Here is a 14,831-nt window from a genome sequence, read left to right as displayed (position 1 = left end):
AGGGAGGGTCACCCGGCGGGAGGGTCATCAGGAGGGAGGGTCACCCGGCGGGAGGGTCATCAGGAGGGAGGGTCACCGGGCAGGAGGGTCATCAGGAGGGAGAGTCACCTGGCAGGAGGGTCACCCGGTGGGAGGGTCATCAGGAGGGAGAGTCACCAGCGGGAGGGTCATCAGGAGGGAGGGTCACCTGGCAGGAGGATCATCAGGAGGGAGGGTCACCCGGCAGGAGGGTCATCAGGAGGGAAGGTCATCAGGAGGGAAGGTCATCAAGAGGAGGGTCAACTGGCGGGAGGGTCATCAGGAGGGAGGGTCACCCGGTGGGAAGGTCACCTGGCAGGAGGGTCATCAGGAGGGAGGGTCACCCAGCGGGAGGGTCACCCGGCAGGACGGCCTGGGGACAGTGTCCTAAGTCCCGGCGCCAGCCCCCAGCCCCCAGGTGGCGCCCGAGGAGGGTTTCTTGCCCTGGTTCTGCAGCTCTCTGGGGATCCTTTTCCAGCATGTGCCCTGTCACGGTCACTCTGGTTCCTCGATGGCGCCTTCTCAAAGCTCATCCCCTGGAGACGGAAGCTGCTGACCAAGGCCTGGAGCCCTCAGCGCCTGTGCCCGGCGATGCTTCCCCTGCCCTCTCCATGCTGAGTCTCTTTCCTCGCTCCTCTCTTCTCCCACCTGCTGGAGACTCCTGTTAGCCGGCTGGAAAGCCCCACGGATTCTTCCTCTAGTTTTTAAAAATTGTCTTCTTTTCTCATTTTATAATTTAAGAGAGATTTCCTCAACTTTACACTCTAACCTTCTAACTGAACTTTTTATTTCACTTGTCTTTGTTTCAAAGATATCTTTCTTGTTTTCTTGATTTTTCTTGGATTATGAAGAGACTAAGTCATACTCTTCCATTTATTCTCCTTTTCTATCGGATGACAAATTAAAAAAAATTTCTCTTTCCAGAAATGTCTGTTTTCTCCAAGGTTTTCTTTCTTTTTTGAAGGCTGTTTTGCTTTCTGTCATGTTACTTAGTGCTTCCCTTAAATGGCTGGTTGTCTTCCGAGTATCTCCCGCTGAGGCCTGTCTCGGGGGCCTGCAGATTTCTGGGGGGGCTTCGCTCCTGTCTGGAGGTTGTGGGGGACACACGCAGGCCGAGGCTGTGGTCACAGCAGCTTGGGAACCAGAGGCGGAGGGCCTCGCCCTGCACTGGGCATTCCTGCCTCCCACCCCCCTGGGTCCTGAACGCGGAGCGCCCCTTCCGCTGGGTGAGGGGGGCGCGAGGCTGAGCATCTGGAGCCCCAATCTTCCTACAGAGACTTTCACTTCTTGCTCTGTTTCCGAGGCTGCCCTGAATCCTGCCGCAGGGTCCTGGGGCCCGCACACTGCGTGCTCACGCCTGGCTTCCACCCCCGTGCGTCCGCCATCTGTCTGTCCCTGCAGAGTTGGACCCGAGCCCTGCGTCCCCCAGCACCTCAGCTCCCGTGACACCGTGCAGGTGAGGGAACGCTCTTTGCTTTCTGCATTTTCATTATTTTTATTTCGTGGATTTATAAAAGGAGAGCAGGCCATTTCAGTAGAGTTTTGAGATCAGTGGAGATAAATTGTTTTCAGGCTTCGGACCGGGACCCCCAGAAAGACGGCTGCCGCCATCGGGCCCGTAATCCGCGCCAAAGGTGCTCTCCTCTCCCCTTCCTGTGGGCCAGGGCAGCAGGAACCCAGCTGCTCCTCAACCTCAGGGAGGACTCTGGCGTGACGTGAGCCGGGCGGCCAGCGCCTGGGCGAGGCCCCAGGAGGACTCTCGGTCCAGGGGACAGACGGGACCTCTGAGTGGGCGCCTGAGGTCAGCGGCCCCCGGCCCCTCATCAGCGACAGGAGCCCCCGAGAGGAAGCTCCGAGGGCCTGGTGGTAGAGCAGGAGGGACCGGGCTCTGATGGTCACAAGCTGCCGCTCAGCCTGGCCCCTGCGTACCTGACGGAACCTGAACCTTGTTGAGCCCCTGCTTGGGTTTTGTGCTGAGGAAGCTCATCCTGACAGACACTGAGGACTCAGTTTCTCTTTTTGTCTCTCCTTCTGCTTGTGAGCTAAATTCCACATCTGTCATCGCCATGGGTCAGTCGTCCCCCCTAGAAGACGCGTTGACGTCCCAGCTCCCAGAACCTGTGAGGAGGACCTTTTTGGAAAGGGGGTCTCTGCAGATGTGAGCAGGCTGAGAAGGAGGTACACTGACCCAGTGACCTCTGCCGCAGGGACGGCACTCGGGGCTCCCGGCCTCGAGCGTGGGGCGGCCACAGGCCGGGGCCCATCGGCCCGGAAGGTCCGCGATGGCTGGCCCACTGCTGGCAGCAACAGCCCGGAGCGCAAGGGGTGCGGGGGCTCTGGAGAGAGAGCGCGAACCTCCTCCCCGTGGCCCTGCGGTGTCCGTGGGCTGGGAGCCCTGAGTGCGGTGCAGGGCAGCCAGCCGGCGCTGGCGCGGTCTTCCCATTTCCTCGAGACCGTGTGGAACTCGCGGCTCCTGCTGCCTCAGCAAACGTGCTGGTGCGAACATCAGGAAAAGGCTTCTGGGTCTCACAGGAGAGGTGTTTCGGAGATGCCGAATCCCAGCGTCAGCAAGGACCGCGTAGGTCCGTGGGTGCAGACGAAGACCTCAGGGCCAGACTGAGGAGGGAGAGCGAGGGCCCAGGAGGGCTGAGATGGGGGTGTGCCCGGGGACCCCAGGACACAGTGGTGTCCGGCAGAGGCGGGAGCCAAAGAGGACGCAGAGGAGAGTCTGTGAGCCAGCCCGGCGCTCCGTCCCAGGGGGTCCCGGCGCCTCTGCCCAGGACGGCACCATGCGGACCCCTGGGAGGAGGCGAGCGGGGCGCGGGGGGCACGGCGGGGTGAGGACGCCTCAGGGGCTGCCCCCCGCCCAGAAGTACACCCTCGGACAGAGCAGGCATCAGAGGCTGGACCGCAGGCTAAGTTCTCGTCTTAAGGGCGGAGGGAGGGCAGAAATCAGCCAAGTCACAGAAAACAGGCGGACTTGTAGAATTTGCATGACACAATCACATTTTAAAAATTGCTGTATTCCTGGGGTACCTGGGTGGCTTAGTCGTTAAGCATCTGCCTTCAGCTCAGGTCATGATCCCAGGGTCCTGGGATGGAGCCCCACGTCCGGTTCCCTGCTCAGCGCGAAGTCTGCTTCTCCCTCTCCTTCTGCCTCCCCCCACCCCACTCAATCTCTCTCTCGAATAAATAGATATTTTAAAAAATTGCTGTATTCCTGAAAACCTATGATTTGCTTATAAATTAAGTGTGGTGTCTTGCTGATCAGAACTGACGGGATGAGGTCTGCAGTGCAGGACCTCACGCTCTGAGGTCTCGGTGCTGTGTGTGTGTGTGTGCATGTTCAGTTTCTTCATCTGTTTACTGGAGATAAAAATGAGCTTGTTTGTATTATTAATTGTTTGGCTTGTTCATTGGTCTACCCCATATAATTACAGCAGGCTACGTTTCTCAAGGCAGAGACTGTGTAAAATGTAAAACATTTTTATTTCCCTAAAGACCCTAGCACGAAATAACATGCTTGTGGGAGGCACGCCTGTGGCTCTGGAGTCCCTGCCCTGTGCCACCCTGTGGTGGACCCTCCCTGGGTGAGGAGTGCGTCCAGCGCACGATTGCTCCTGTGTCCAGGGAACGCTGCGTACAACGCGGTCCTGGACACGGGGGAGCGTCTCCTGCTGCCTCAGGTAGTCGGCGGCCATGTGGCGAGGGGGCCTCCTGCACCGAGAGCCCCTGGCCAACAGCCGGCACAAACACGGAGCCTCAGTCCTGGAGCCTCAAGGACCTGAATTCCTCCAAGACCCCGAATGAGTTTGAGGCGGACGGTGAGCCCCAGGAGGGGACACCTTGCTTTCAGCCTGCTGAGACCCCAGCAGAGGCCACCTCGGCCAGGCCATGCACGAACAGAGGTAGAAGCCGGGCGTGGTGTGAGCCGCGGGCTTGCGGTACTTTGTGCAGGAGCGTCCACAGCCGCCGGATGCTTGTCGGCCCCCAGGACAGAAAGATGAGGTGCGGGTGTGACATGGGCCCAGGAGGAAAGCTCCTGGGACAGAGACCAGGCCACCAGGCCGGGGTCCCCCCACCTCCCCCAGCAAAGCCTGCACTGCAGGCTCCTGCGGCCTCAGGCCAAGGAGGGTGAGCAGATGTGACCTTCACCTTCCAGCTCTCACGGGGCCTTTGGGGGTCGCAGTTTGAAGCAGATGTTGGATTTCTCCGTCCCAAATGTTTCCCGTCAAATACTGAAACATGGAGATTAAAATACAGGGTCACACGCTGAGGGGCTTTCAGAGGCAGTGGTCAGCACGGGGCCGTGCAGAGGGGACCAGCCCCACGGGGCACGTCTGGACCAGGCCCGTTGGCAGCCACCTGCAAAGGGTGGTGCATTCAGATGTCCCGAAGGCTTTCCCAAGAAGTTAGGGAATTGCTAAGGCCAACTGCCCACGGAAACCGCTCTGAGGATGAGCAGGGACCTGTGGGGCAGTGAGTGCTCAGGACTCAGAGTCCAGTTTCATCCTGGACGCTCTCCTTCTGGGGCTGCGTGATGGAGGAGGGTGTGCGGGTGGCTCTGGTCGAGGGCACGGGCCCCGCAGCCCCACATGCCTCCCCCACAAAGGAGAACTATTTCCTCAGCAAGATCTCGCTGTATCCCCTCTTCCTGGGGAGTTCTAGTCCTGCACAAAGGATGGTCCCTCTGCAGGGAGGAAGCTGCCTGCCAGGCCTCCTCTGGCAACAAGACAAATCTGGGGCCAGCAAACAACCCATGAACAAAGCATGGAGACATCTTCCCGCAGACGGGCCACCTGGTGAGATGACCAAAAGGTGGCCCAAGGGGTGTGGGGGCCTGGCTACCTTCCCAGAAACAGGCGCCCAGCAAATTCCCATCCAGTGTGCTCTCTGGCCCTGGATGCACATCTTCTCCATCCCCTTCTAGCGCAGCGACTCCTTCTGGAGGGGGGCCACCCGAGCCCTCCACCCCTCCTCCTCTGGGAAAGAAATCTAGAAGACCTCTCTTCCTGTGTTGTAAAGGGAAGCACGATGCATTCAATCTGCTTTCGTGACGCAGAAAACCACCGCTGGTCTGGGGAGCTCCGGCCACGACCTCCCAGTTTCCTCCGCCTCTTGGAGCCGGCAGCAGAAGCCAGAGGAGAGAGCTCAGAGAGGGTGGAAGGGTGAGGGACCGGGGGCTGCACAGAGTCCAGAGGGAAGATTCCTGAGGCGACAAGGCCCCGGGTTCACCACCGCTTGGATCACAGTTGGTAGAGCCACGGGTTCCCCGAAGCTGTGGAATTTGGGTTTGTCATCAGAGGCCTTGAGTACAGAGCATCTGGAAGCTCTTCGGGGGTCCTCTGTGCATCGTGTGGCCTTGGAGGGAGGAGCAAGATCTCAGCTGTGAGAGGACTCACTGCAGAGGCGGATGTCTCCATGGTGGGCAGAGGGCAGGGCTGTTCCTCTGGCGAGGTCGGCTGGGGAGGGAGAGGTCTGCCCTGCTCTGCTTCCCCGCTGCCTGGAGAAGAGCAGGTGACCCCCCAGGGAGGCCCAAAGGACGCCTAGCAGGCCCGGCTCGGTGCCACCCCAAGTCCCTGTACTGTGAGCATCCCGGGCTGGGTCTTGCAGGTGGACACAGGTGGTCCGTGTGTGATGCCCGCCGGACAGGCTTTTCTCCTTATGGGCCGTGTGCCCAGGGGAGAGCGTCTTGCCTTCTTGGTGTTGGTTGTCTGATCTAAAATCGGAACCATACAGATCTCAGGGTGCTGTGGTTCAGTGATTGTGTATGTGTTTGTAAAAAACTATGGCTTCTCAACATAGCATAGAGCTTTCCTCTTCTTCTTGGGCCCACAAAGATTCCATCTCCCCCACTTCCCAAAGGTGGACTACATCTCCCAGCATCCCCTGGGAAGACTACATCTCCCAGCGTCCCTTGCATTTGGTGATGCTGAGCCCTGGGTCTACCCGTGGGGCTGAAGGGAAGCAAGTGGTAGGTGCTCCTCCAGAGAACTGCGTGAGTTGATTGATTATAAAATAACTCACAGAGTAAATACTTAGGACGGGGGCTTATTTTTAATGCAATTCTCTTGGCAAGTATCAAGCAAAATAAACATTCGGAAAAAGGCTATCTCCCCGTTTGTGATGAACTGTAAGGAACCTGAAAATAAAATAAATCAGGTTTTGGGTCTGGGTGGAAAGTTTAAGAGGGTCTAGGCGGGGCCTTTTTGAAAAAACTTCATGTTGGTCAAGCCCAGTGAAAGATAAGACGAGTTCTAAGATTGCTTATTAAGACTTAGTTCTAAGATTATTTATTACTTTTCCAGGGTTAGCATTAGGGACTTTGATTTTGTGGCCCCTTCCTAATCTTACTGGAAGTGCGGTGAGCTGGGTGGGAGAGACGTGCTCTGCCCTCACACTCCCACACAGAGAAGCAGGTGCAAGAGCTGAGGACACGGCCTCCCCCCTCGGGCTCCGGGGTCAGGGGGACTCTGGCGGAGCATCCCCCTCTGTCCTGCCCTTCCACCTAATGCCTCTGGTGCCCGGACTGTGGTCTGGAGCCTGCTGCCTCAGGATTTTTCCCACCTGGTGAAGCATTCCCTACTCGGATGAGGCAGGCTCTGCACCGAATGAACACACCCCTCCTTCCTATTTTCACTGATGTGTGGCGGCATTTCTTAAATGCTGGTATGTGGGGCCCAGGCAAGGTGCTGTGGGTGTGGGGGACCAGGGAACGGTCCCATGGATAGAAACCTTTGCAGCAGAGCAGGGCAGACCCTGCCATTACTCGGTGGTGGGGCACGAAGTGCAGGGACCGCTGGGCTGGGAGAGGGAAGTGGGCCTTGTGTCACTGGGTCCGTAAATATGCTGAGGGTTGAGGGGAGGCCACACAGCTCAGAGGAGGAGGCCTGGAAGGCAGGAGGAAGGCCGCCCAGGTGTGAGTCCTGCTCTGTCACTTACACACTCCCTGCAGTCACGTCACCCGTCTTGCCTGAGTTCTAGTCTTTAACCGGGCAGACGATGGTGCCTATGTCTCTGGGCTCCCACGAAGACTCCGAGGGTTAACACAGGAAGGTGCTTGCAACGCTGCTGGGCACACGGGGAGCCCCACACATGCTGGAGGATGAGGAGGCCTTTTCAGGGCAGAGGGGGAGGTAGAGAGGGAGGTGAGAGGTGCAAAGATGAGGAGGGAATGGCGTTCAGCCGCGGGCTGGGAGTGGGGGACGGTCCCAGAGACGCAGCCAGGTCGAGGGACTGGCAGGGGCAGGCTGGGCTGTGGGGCGCCCCGTCAGCCAGCCCCTCCCAGCTCCTGCCCGTCCCTGCCCCCCCACACCCACTTTCAGTGGCCCTCGTGACCCAGTGCCCCGGTGTTTCCCCAGGGCTACGCCAGGATGCCGCCTGCTTAGCTTTCTCACGTGCCGCTGGCTGTCCCCCAGGCAGCTGCTGGACGGTCACTGGGTCTTGAGGGCCCTCCCCCTGCCCGCCCGCTGCCCACTGACCCCCTCTCCGCAGCAGCTTCTCCTTGGGCCCACCTGCCCTGATCCCCGGCCCAGGCTCTGACCTCCCCCGAGCTCTGCCTGCCCGTCCGCCCGGCTCTTCAGTGTCTTTCTGTCCCCGGCTTTTCCCTTTTTGATAACAGGCCCTTTCTCTCTTCCTGAGGCTGTGCCCCCGCCCGAGCCTTTGGGGGATACCGGCCCCTCACCCCGCGTCTCTTCTACCTCCAGCCGCATCCCCGCTCGCCCCTCCGACACCCGCCCTCTGCCCTCTGGCTTCTCCCAGGCCGGTTTGGGTCGCTGGGTCTCCTTGCCTCGCGGTCCCCAACTGGGTTTTCTGGAACCCTCTGCCCAGCCCCCGGGAGGTGCGTGCGGCCACTGGACGGCCCACTGCTGCTACTTTGGGGGACCACGCCCGTTCTGCTCACGGCTGGCCTTCGAAGTGAGGATGGGGAGCAGCCCCGGCGGGGAGACTTGGTCGTTCCCGAAGACTCGACAAGCATCCCTCGGGCCTGGAGGGCATGAGCTATAAAAATGTGCCAAATAATCAGAAAGCAAGGAGCTCTACTTTCCTTATTATCCGAATGTTAGAGACACATCCCAATAGAAATTTGTCTGATTTATATGAGAAAATATCTGGTTTTGAACGACTTGTTTTTCATCTTAAACACTGCTTTTTTAGGAAGACTCAGGCAATCCTAAAGATAAAATAAGACATTGTCCATGTCCTGTACAGCGGCCCTGCTCAGGACGGACTGGAGACCTGAGAGCGTGGCCCCCAGCCTCGAAGGAACAAAATAAATGAAACGGTTTCACAGCACATGGGGACGGTGGGCGCACAGAGCTCCGTGGCTCCGACTGTCCTTGTCCCTGTGGCCCCCGCGGCCCCCGCGGCCCCCGCAGCCGTGACCTCCCTGAGGAGGAAACTGGGGGCAGCGGCTCCGTGGCCCCAAAGCCCCAGACCTATGCTCCTGCTTCGTCTGCTGTTTACATCCTGGCACCGTTAAACACCACCCTTTACCGCCCGAGGAGCCGCCACAGTTTGGGGGAAAGGGGACGAACGGGACATTTCTGTGTCCGTGGAGTCTTTGTTCTGATTCTAAACCTGCTGTTTTCACAGCACAGGGGGAAGAGGAGGAACCCCCCGTCTCAGCACATCAGCGGGGTCTTCCCAGGGCCCCTCCTAACCGAGGCCTTAAGGTTTGGGAGGCCCACGGCTCGTCGCTCCCCACGGCGGGGCCACAGCTTCCAGGAGACAATGTCTGCACCCCTGACCGGGTTCTCGCCAGGACGACTGTTCTCACACCGTCCGGGAATCACGGTTTGCCTGCCCAACAGCATAAATGAAAACGATAGGATGTGGTTCAGCCTTATAAGGAGGGACATTCGGACACCTGCCACATATGGGGGACGCTGCTCAGTGAGGTGAGCCAGACGCAGAAGGACAAACTGCATGATCCCACTCATCGGAGGTCCCTGGAGGACTCCGACGTGTAGAAGCAGAAAGTGGATGGTGGGCGCCAGGCGCTGGAGGGGCGGGGTGGGGGCGAGGGTTTACAGGGACAGGGCATCAGTTTGGGAAGATGGCAAAGTTCTGGAGATGGATGGTGGGGATGCTGCACGACATCGTGAGTGACCTCAATGTCACTGAGCTGTGCACCCCAAAATAGTTAAGGTAGGAAGATGTGTTTTTAACCACAATGGAAGCAAAATGCCGTCGGCTCTGCTCACAGTGCTGTTCATCCCCTTTCCCCACGTGCCCCCTGGCCTGTTTTCCTTCACGCACAGTCAGACCCTACAAAAGATGGGGCTCCATCACCCAATACCTGTGGGCTCAGAGCCCTTGCCTACAGGCACATCGAGGTGGCCGTTCACAGCGTCTGATTCAGCTTTATAGTCAGAGAAGGCTTCCGGTCCATGTAGCTCCACCACCCACGGCAGGAGCTCTGACTTGAACGCCCTCTGACCGCCCTGCAATGCCCCCTCCCAGGCCCTGTGCAGGCTCGTCCAGCAGAGCTGGTGGCCCTCGTGCAGGGCAGGTGTCATGGGTCACGTCTGGGGACCTTGTGGCTTCGGCAGGGACCTGGGCCAAAGAGGGAGCCTTCCTGGCCCTGGGGGCAGGCGGCAAACCCCGGGGCTTGGGGCTAGTGTCTGTAGAGCAGGACCGGGGCCGTCCCAGTACGAGCGGTGTGGTCCATGCGAGCACAGAGACAGAAAGGTCGCTGTGCACGCCCGGAGTCGTGAGCCCGCGTGGGGCTGCGTGGGCCCCTCTGTCCGCGGGGGACACCAGGGCCTTGAGCCATTGCTGAGAGATTAGGTCAGGGAAAGGCATTCATGTTTCCGCTTTAGGCTCCCTGATCCCATCTGAGTTCTCTACCTGAGCAGAATTTAACAATTAAAAATCAACCTTCCTCTTGAGGAACATTTCAAGGCTCATTCTGTACTCCTGAACCTCCCGTGACTCCCAGTTTGCACACTGACACTGGTTCGTTCTGTGCTGGACCTGGCTTTACTGCGTTTCTCCTTCCAGCCTGGTTTCCAAGGAGCTGGGGACACCCGCCCGGTTAACCGACTCCATTGGCCTCTGTGATTTGTCTACACCGCCCACCCTAACCCATCCATGGGTACCCACCGAGCGCCCTTTGATTCAACGGACAGGCCTCTTCTGCTAAGATAATCGAACTGCATATATTTCTTCTAAAAGTAAGTGAGTAAAAGTTAATGGGGTGATCGGCTCTTCTGGAAATGTCCTGATGCATTTTTGGCCCAGGCATGCAGCATGAGGCCCCTGTGACAAATACCATCCTCCTTCCCTGCGTGCGGCCTGCCCGCCATCTTTAGCCCAAAGGATTAAACCTACAGATAGTTGTATGTGTGCAGAATTCCAGCCTGTTTCTCTCTGTGGATCCTGATCCAAGACCTGTGAAAGCCTCTGTCCTGACCCAGGATAGGAATGAGATTTGCTTCTTAAACACGCTCAAGGGTTTTCCTCTCTTCGCTGGGGAAGGTCATGAGTTTGGAAGCAGCATTCCACCTTCTCTTTCTAAATGGGGGTGTCGAGTTAGGCCGTGACGGACACTCCTGGCGGGGCTGCCCGGGCCTGGTGCCAGGACAGAGGGCCACTCACCTCCGGTGTGTGAGGAAGCTGCCGCTGACGTGCCCCGACCCGTCACAGCCCGGCGTGGGACACGACATGCCCTCCGTCTTGACCGACTTCCAGGAGAACTGCGAGCCATTGAGGTACCCGTCCTTCTGTCTCTTGGCGGCCAGGGGGCACCCTGACGCGCTTCGATGGGAGGCGTACTTCCCGGTTATGTGGCCCTGGCCATCACACCCGGGAACGGGACATCTGGGGGGCAGAAGAGACACACTCTGGGGTCTTGGCGCCAAATACCTGGCGGACTCTCCAGCAAGGTCAAAATAACCTGGCTCGAAGAAAAACCATCACACTCTACTCCAGCAAAGACAAAGACAGAGGAAAATCTCTGAAAGTACCACCTAGCGGCGAACTGAGGGACCTTCTGTCGTGGGAATGCCTGGTCCGCTGCCGATGGAGGGGGCTGTTTGGGGCAGGATGTCTGCTCTTGGTGAACAATGTTGCACACCAGCAGGGGAAAGAGAATCTGTCCTTGTAGCAAGTGAGGTGCAGGTGTCTGTTTAAAAGACACCACGTTTGGACAGAATCAGTTTTTATGGTAGAAGAATGCAAAGTCAAGAAGAAATTGCAGGATTATTTTTTATGATTTTATAAACCCGTGGTTTTCTCGAGAGCTAGAAAACATTTGTTTGCTTGGCCGTGTTCTCCACAGGCCATCAAACACCTCCAGCCAGAGAGGATTTGAAGCAGGGGAGATAGTATTTAATAAAGTCTCCTGGATAGTGCTGGTATGTGGTACACCATAGGTATATTTTGGGGGAATAAAAGGGGAAAATCGTTGGCGGGAGCTAAAGGTCAATGGTAGGCTAATGCCTGCTTCTGAAACCTCTCACCACGGAGGGACCAAGGACACACAACCCCAACCGCTTACGGTTATCTCAAAGAAGGTGGGTGTGATTCAGTCGGGGCCCCTCATAAGCCCCAAACTGGTGGGTTTTGCATTTTCTTTTTAATGGCAAAGTTTACATTCTACAAAATTTATAGCACCCATTTACTTGGTTAAGGTTTATTTTAATACTTTTTATTTTAATTAATTTTTATCTTGTTTTAATCAAACATTTTTCTCCAAAGACACTGAGATCAACATTTCAGGAAGACAGTGCCAGGTTTATCTTAGGGATTTTTGGGACCTGGGTTCTGGGCATCAGTTTGGGGCAAACGGCTGGGTGGACTGCCGGGCTGAGGGGCTTGCCCGTGTGCTGGAAGCCCCAGGCACCCATGGCTCTCACGGCCTGCCTGAGAGCAAGGCAGACAGCAGTTACACGATTCTCAAAAGCCGGAATGTTGGCCAATGTTGGCTTTCAGTGTTGGAGCTGATGCCTTCGTAGACATTCGTGGATCTGCCTCTCCCAGTCAGCGAACTGCTTTTCCCACCCTGGTCTACAGGGAAGCGTCCAGGGTCCAACCCCCAGGGCTAGAGGGAAGCGTCCGGAGTCCGGCCCCCAGGGCTAGAGGGAAGCGTCCGGGGTCCACCCCCCAGGGCTAGAGGGAAGCGTCCGGGGTCCAACCCCCAGGGCTAGAGGGAAGCGTCCGGGGTCCACCCCCCAGGGCTAGAGGGAAGCGTCCGGGGTCCAACCCCCAGGGCTACAGGGAAGCGTCCGGGGTCCAACCCCCAGGGCTAGAGGGAAGCGTCCGGGGTCCACCCCCCAGGGCTAGAGGAAAGCATCCCGGGTCCGCCCCCCACGGCTAGAGGGAAGTGTCCGGGGTCCGCCCCCCAGGGCTACAGGGAAGCGTCTCGGGGTCCCGTTACTCAGAGCATCAGATGTGTGGAGGGTCCCTGGCTACACCACCTGCTGTTTCGATGGTGCATTTGGCGGCCGGCCAGGGGGCTCTGGGTGCGGATTCCGGATCTGGCCTTGGGGTGACTGACGTCCCCTCCTCCCCACTGATCCCGCCGGAAGCCCGCCCCCTCCCTGCCCAGCCTGCACATGTACCTGATGGGCTCCTGGTCTTCTTTGTCTTCCTTGCTCTGTGCTATCCTGATGCCGCTCTTCTTTGCTCTCGGGCAACCTGAAAGACTAGAGAAGGGACAGGGCTTCAGGAGACATCCGCTCTGCGGGGCCGGCTGGCTTCCTTCCTGCACCGGCTGCTCGGACCCCGCTTTCTGCAGAAGCCGGAGCTTCTCCCCATGAGCACAAACTCTGGGAGGAGGGCCGTTCTGGGGGCAGCCCCTCTGCGTGGAGACAGGCTGGGGTGCCTGGCTGAGAGAGGATGGGCGGCCAGGCACAGAGAAGGGGCCACTTGGAGCAAGAGAACACGCACTCCCTGGGTCTCTCTTGGTGACCCGTTTTCCCCAGCCCTGCCCTCTGGGGGGAACATGGTATAGACTTCAGTGTGTCTGCAGAAGGTACAGAGGAATTGTCAAAATTTTGGAAATAGAAGCTCACATTTACCTATAGGAAAATTTCCAGCTGGAACAGAAAAAGTACTCACGTATGGATGGGCGTATACATAGCCTGACAATAGGCTATTACGTGAGATTATACACAAGAATATATAGAATAGATGGGATTCCTTGCAAAGAACTGAAGAACCAGAAACTAGGCCTTTTACTGAGACGCCCAGGACACGTGGCCTCGGACTCCAGGGTAGACACCCAGCAGTGGTGCAGGCGGGGCTCGGGCCACTGTCCTCGCTGGGCCTGGGCTTGCAGTGCGTCCTTCCTGGGTCAGTCCCAGCTCCCTTCCGGGCACGTGGGTTCTCAGGTGGAGGTGCGGCTCCATCCACGGGAGGTCTGTTCCCCAGCACGGCACCCTGTGTCCTCCGCCTTTTTCCTTCTTTGTGAGGCTGCTGGGCTCCTCTGCGGTGAGAAGCAGCACTCGCAGTCAGAGGGGGCGTGCGGGGGGCCTGGGCTCTGGGCTGGGGCTTTGGGCGCCCAGGCCGGCCCCTCCTGTCTCCAACGGCACGTGTTCCTACCCCCTCATGCCTGTCTCCTTCAGCAGGGGCACGGGAAAGACCAGGTATGCCTGCATTCTCTCTCTCCAGCTACCTTCATCCCCCCGCCGACTCCGTTTTGAGGTAAAACCTCGGGAAGTGGGGGTCCTCTTGCCCCACCTCTGACTGCTCAGCAGCTGCCCTCACCGTGGTCTGGCTTCTCATCTCTGCCTGGAAAAGTGCTCTTGCCCAGCTCACCGTGACCTGAAGCTGGCGGGCGCTCCTGGCCCCAGGGCAGGGGACCATCTGCAGCCCCTGGGACGCTCCTCCAGAGGCTGGTGCAGCCTCCGCATCTGCGGGTCCATGTCCTGCCTGCCCTGGGGCCCTGACCGTGCTCACGCTCCTTGTGCCCCTCCCTTCCTTCCTTGCTGCAGCCGCGGGCCCAGCGTGTCCTAAGTATCTTCGAAATCGGCCACCTTCTCCCTCCGAGACGCTGCGTTAGACCAGGCCGGCGCTCATGGGCGCTGCACTCAGGCACTCTGTTTAAGACCTTCCAGTGGCTCACCGCCAAATTCCTCCACGTGCGCACGAGGCTCCCAGGGCCCGGCCCTGCCACCGGTTCTGTCCCTGCTGCCCCCGCCCCCGCTCCGTCCGCCTGCTCGCAGGCACGTCGTCCCAGACATCTTCCTGGGTGCAGGGGCCCTGCTGACCGCCCGGCCCGGGAGCCCGGGGAGCCCTGTCCCTTGCGTCACGTGCGCCGTGCTTGACGCCGTCCACTTACGTAGCACGTGCGACTAAAGCCACGAGCGCTGAGCTGTGTGCTCGTTCACCTTCGTCCAGGCCATTCGCGCAGCGGGGACTCTGTGCGCCCTCGGCCCCTGCCGGCTGGGCGGGGAGACCTGCTGACCACCCCTGCTGTCCCGGCCGCCACTGCTTTCATTCCCGGCTCCAATCTCCTCCTGGATGAGCCCGTCACCTCCGAGCCACGCTTTCGGATCCGGGAATCCCGGGTGACACTTGAGTTGTACTCTACATGATGACGTCTCCTGCATAGATGTCCCACGGTTCCACGTCGCTGACACGGGGGGCTCGCGGCGTGTCTGAGTCTGGATCTGAGATCTCATGGATTTTGGAAACACCGCCAACACTTTCAGAACCCCTGCCCTCTGTGGGTGGGGGCAAGGCCGGGGTGGGGTGTGCGGGCGGCGCCTAAGCGGGCGCTTAGGGAGTGCCGTGTGGGGGGCTCACTGTGGTGGACAGAGAGGCGCCGCGTCCCTGACTCTCTGGCTGAAGAGATGTGTGCCCGT

The 14,831-nt window shown here is 58.8% G+C and overlaps 1 protein-coding gene across 1 annotated transcript in view; it reads right to left on the bottom strand.

The window, feature by feature from the left end:
* Positions 1-8,956: 8,956 nt before the first annotated feature.
* Positions 8,957-14,831, bottom strand: part of MYT1L (myelin transcription factor 1 like) — a 78,446-nt gene continuing 72,571 nt past the window's right edge. Inside the window, exons 13-15 of the mRNA XM_081797315.1 lie at positions 12,585-12,668; positions 10,621-10,842; positions 8,957-9,020 (exon numbers count right to left, since the gene is read on the bottom strand). Coding sequence (XP_081653441.1) covers positions 8,957-9,020; positions 10,621-10,842; positions 12,585-12,668 — 370 coding nt within the window. The remainder of the gene's footprint in view (positions 9,021-10,620; positions 10,843-12,584; positions 12,669-14,831) is intronic.

Source organism: Leptonychotes weddellii, chromosome 10 (assembly GCF_054177405.1).
Source record: "Leptonychotes weddellii isolate Sample4059 chromosome 10, ASM5417740v2, whole genome shotgun sequence".
Lineage (NCBI taxonomy): Eukaryota > Metazoa > Chordata > Mammalia > Carnivora > Phocidae > Leptonychotes > Leptonychotes weddellii.
This window is presented reverse-complemented; position numbering and strand designations above follow the sequence as displayed.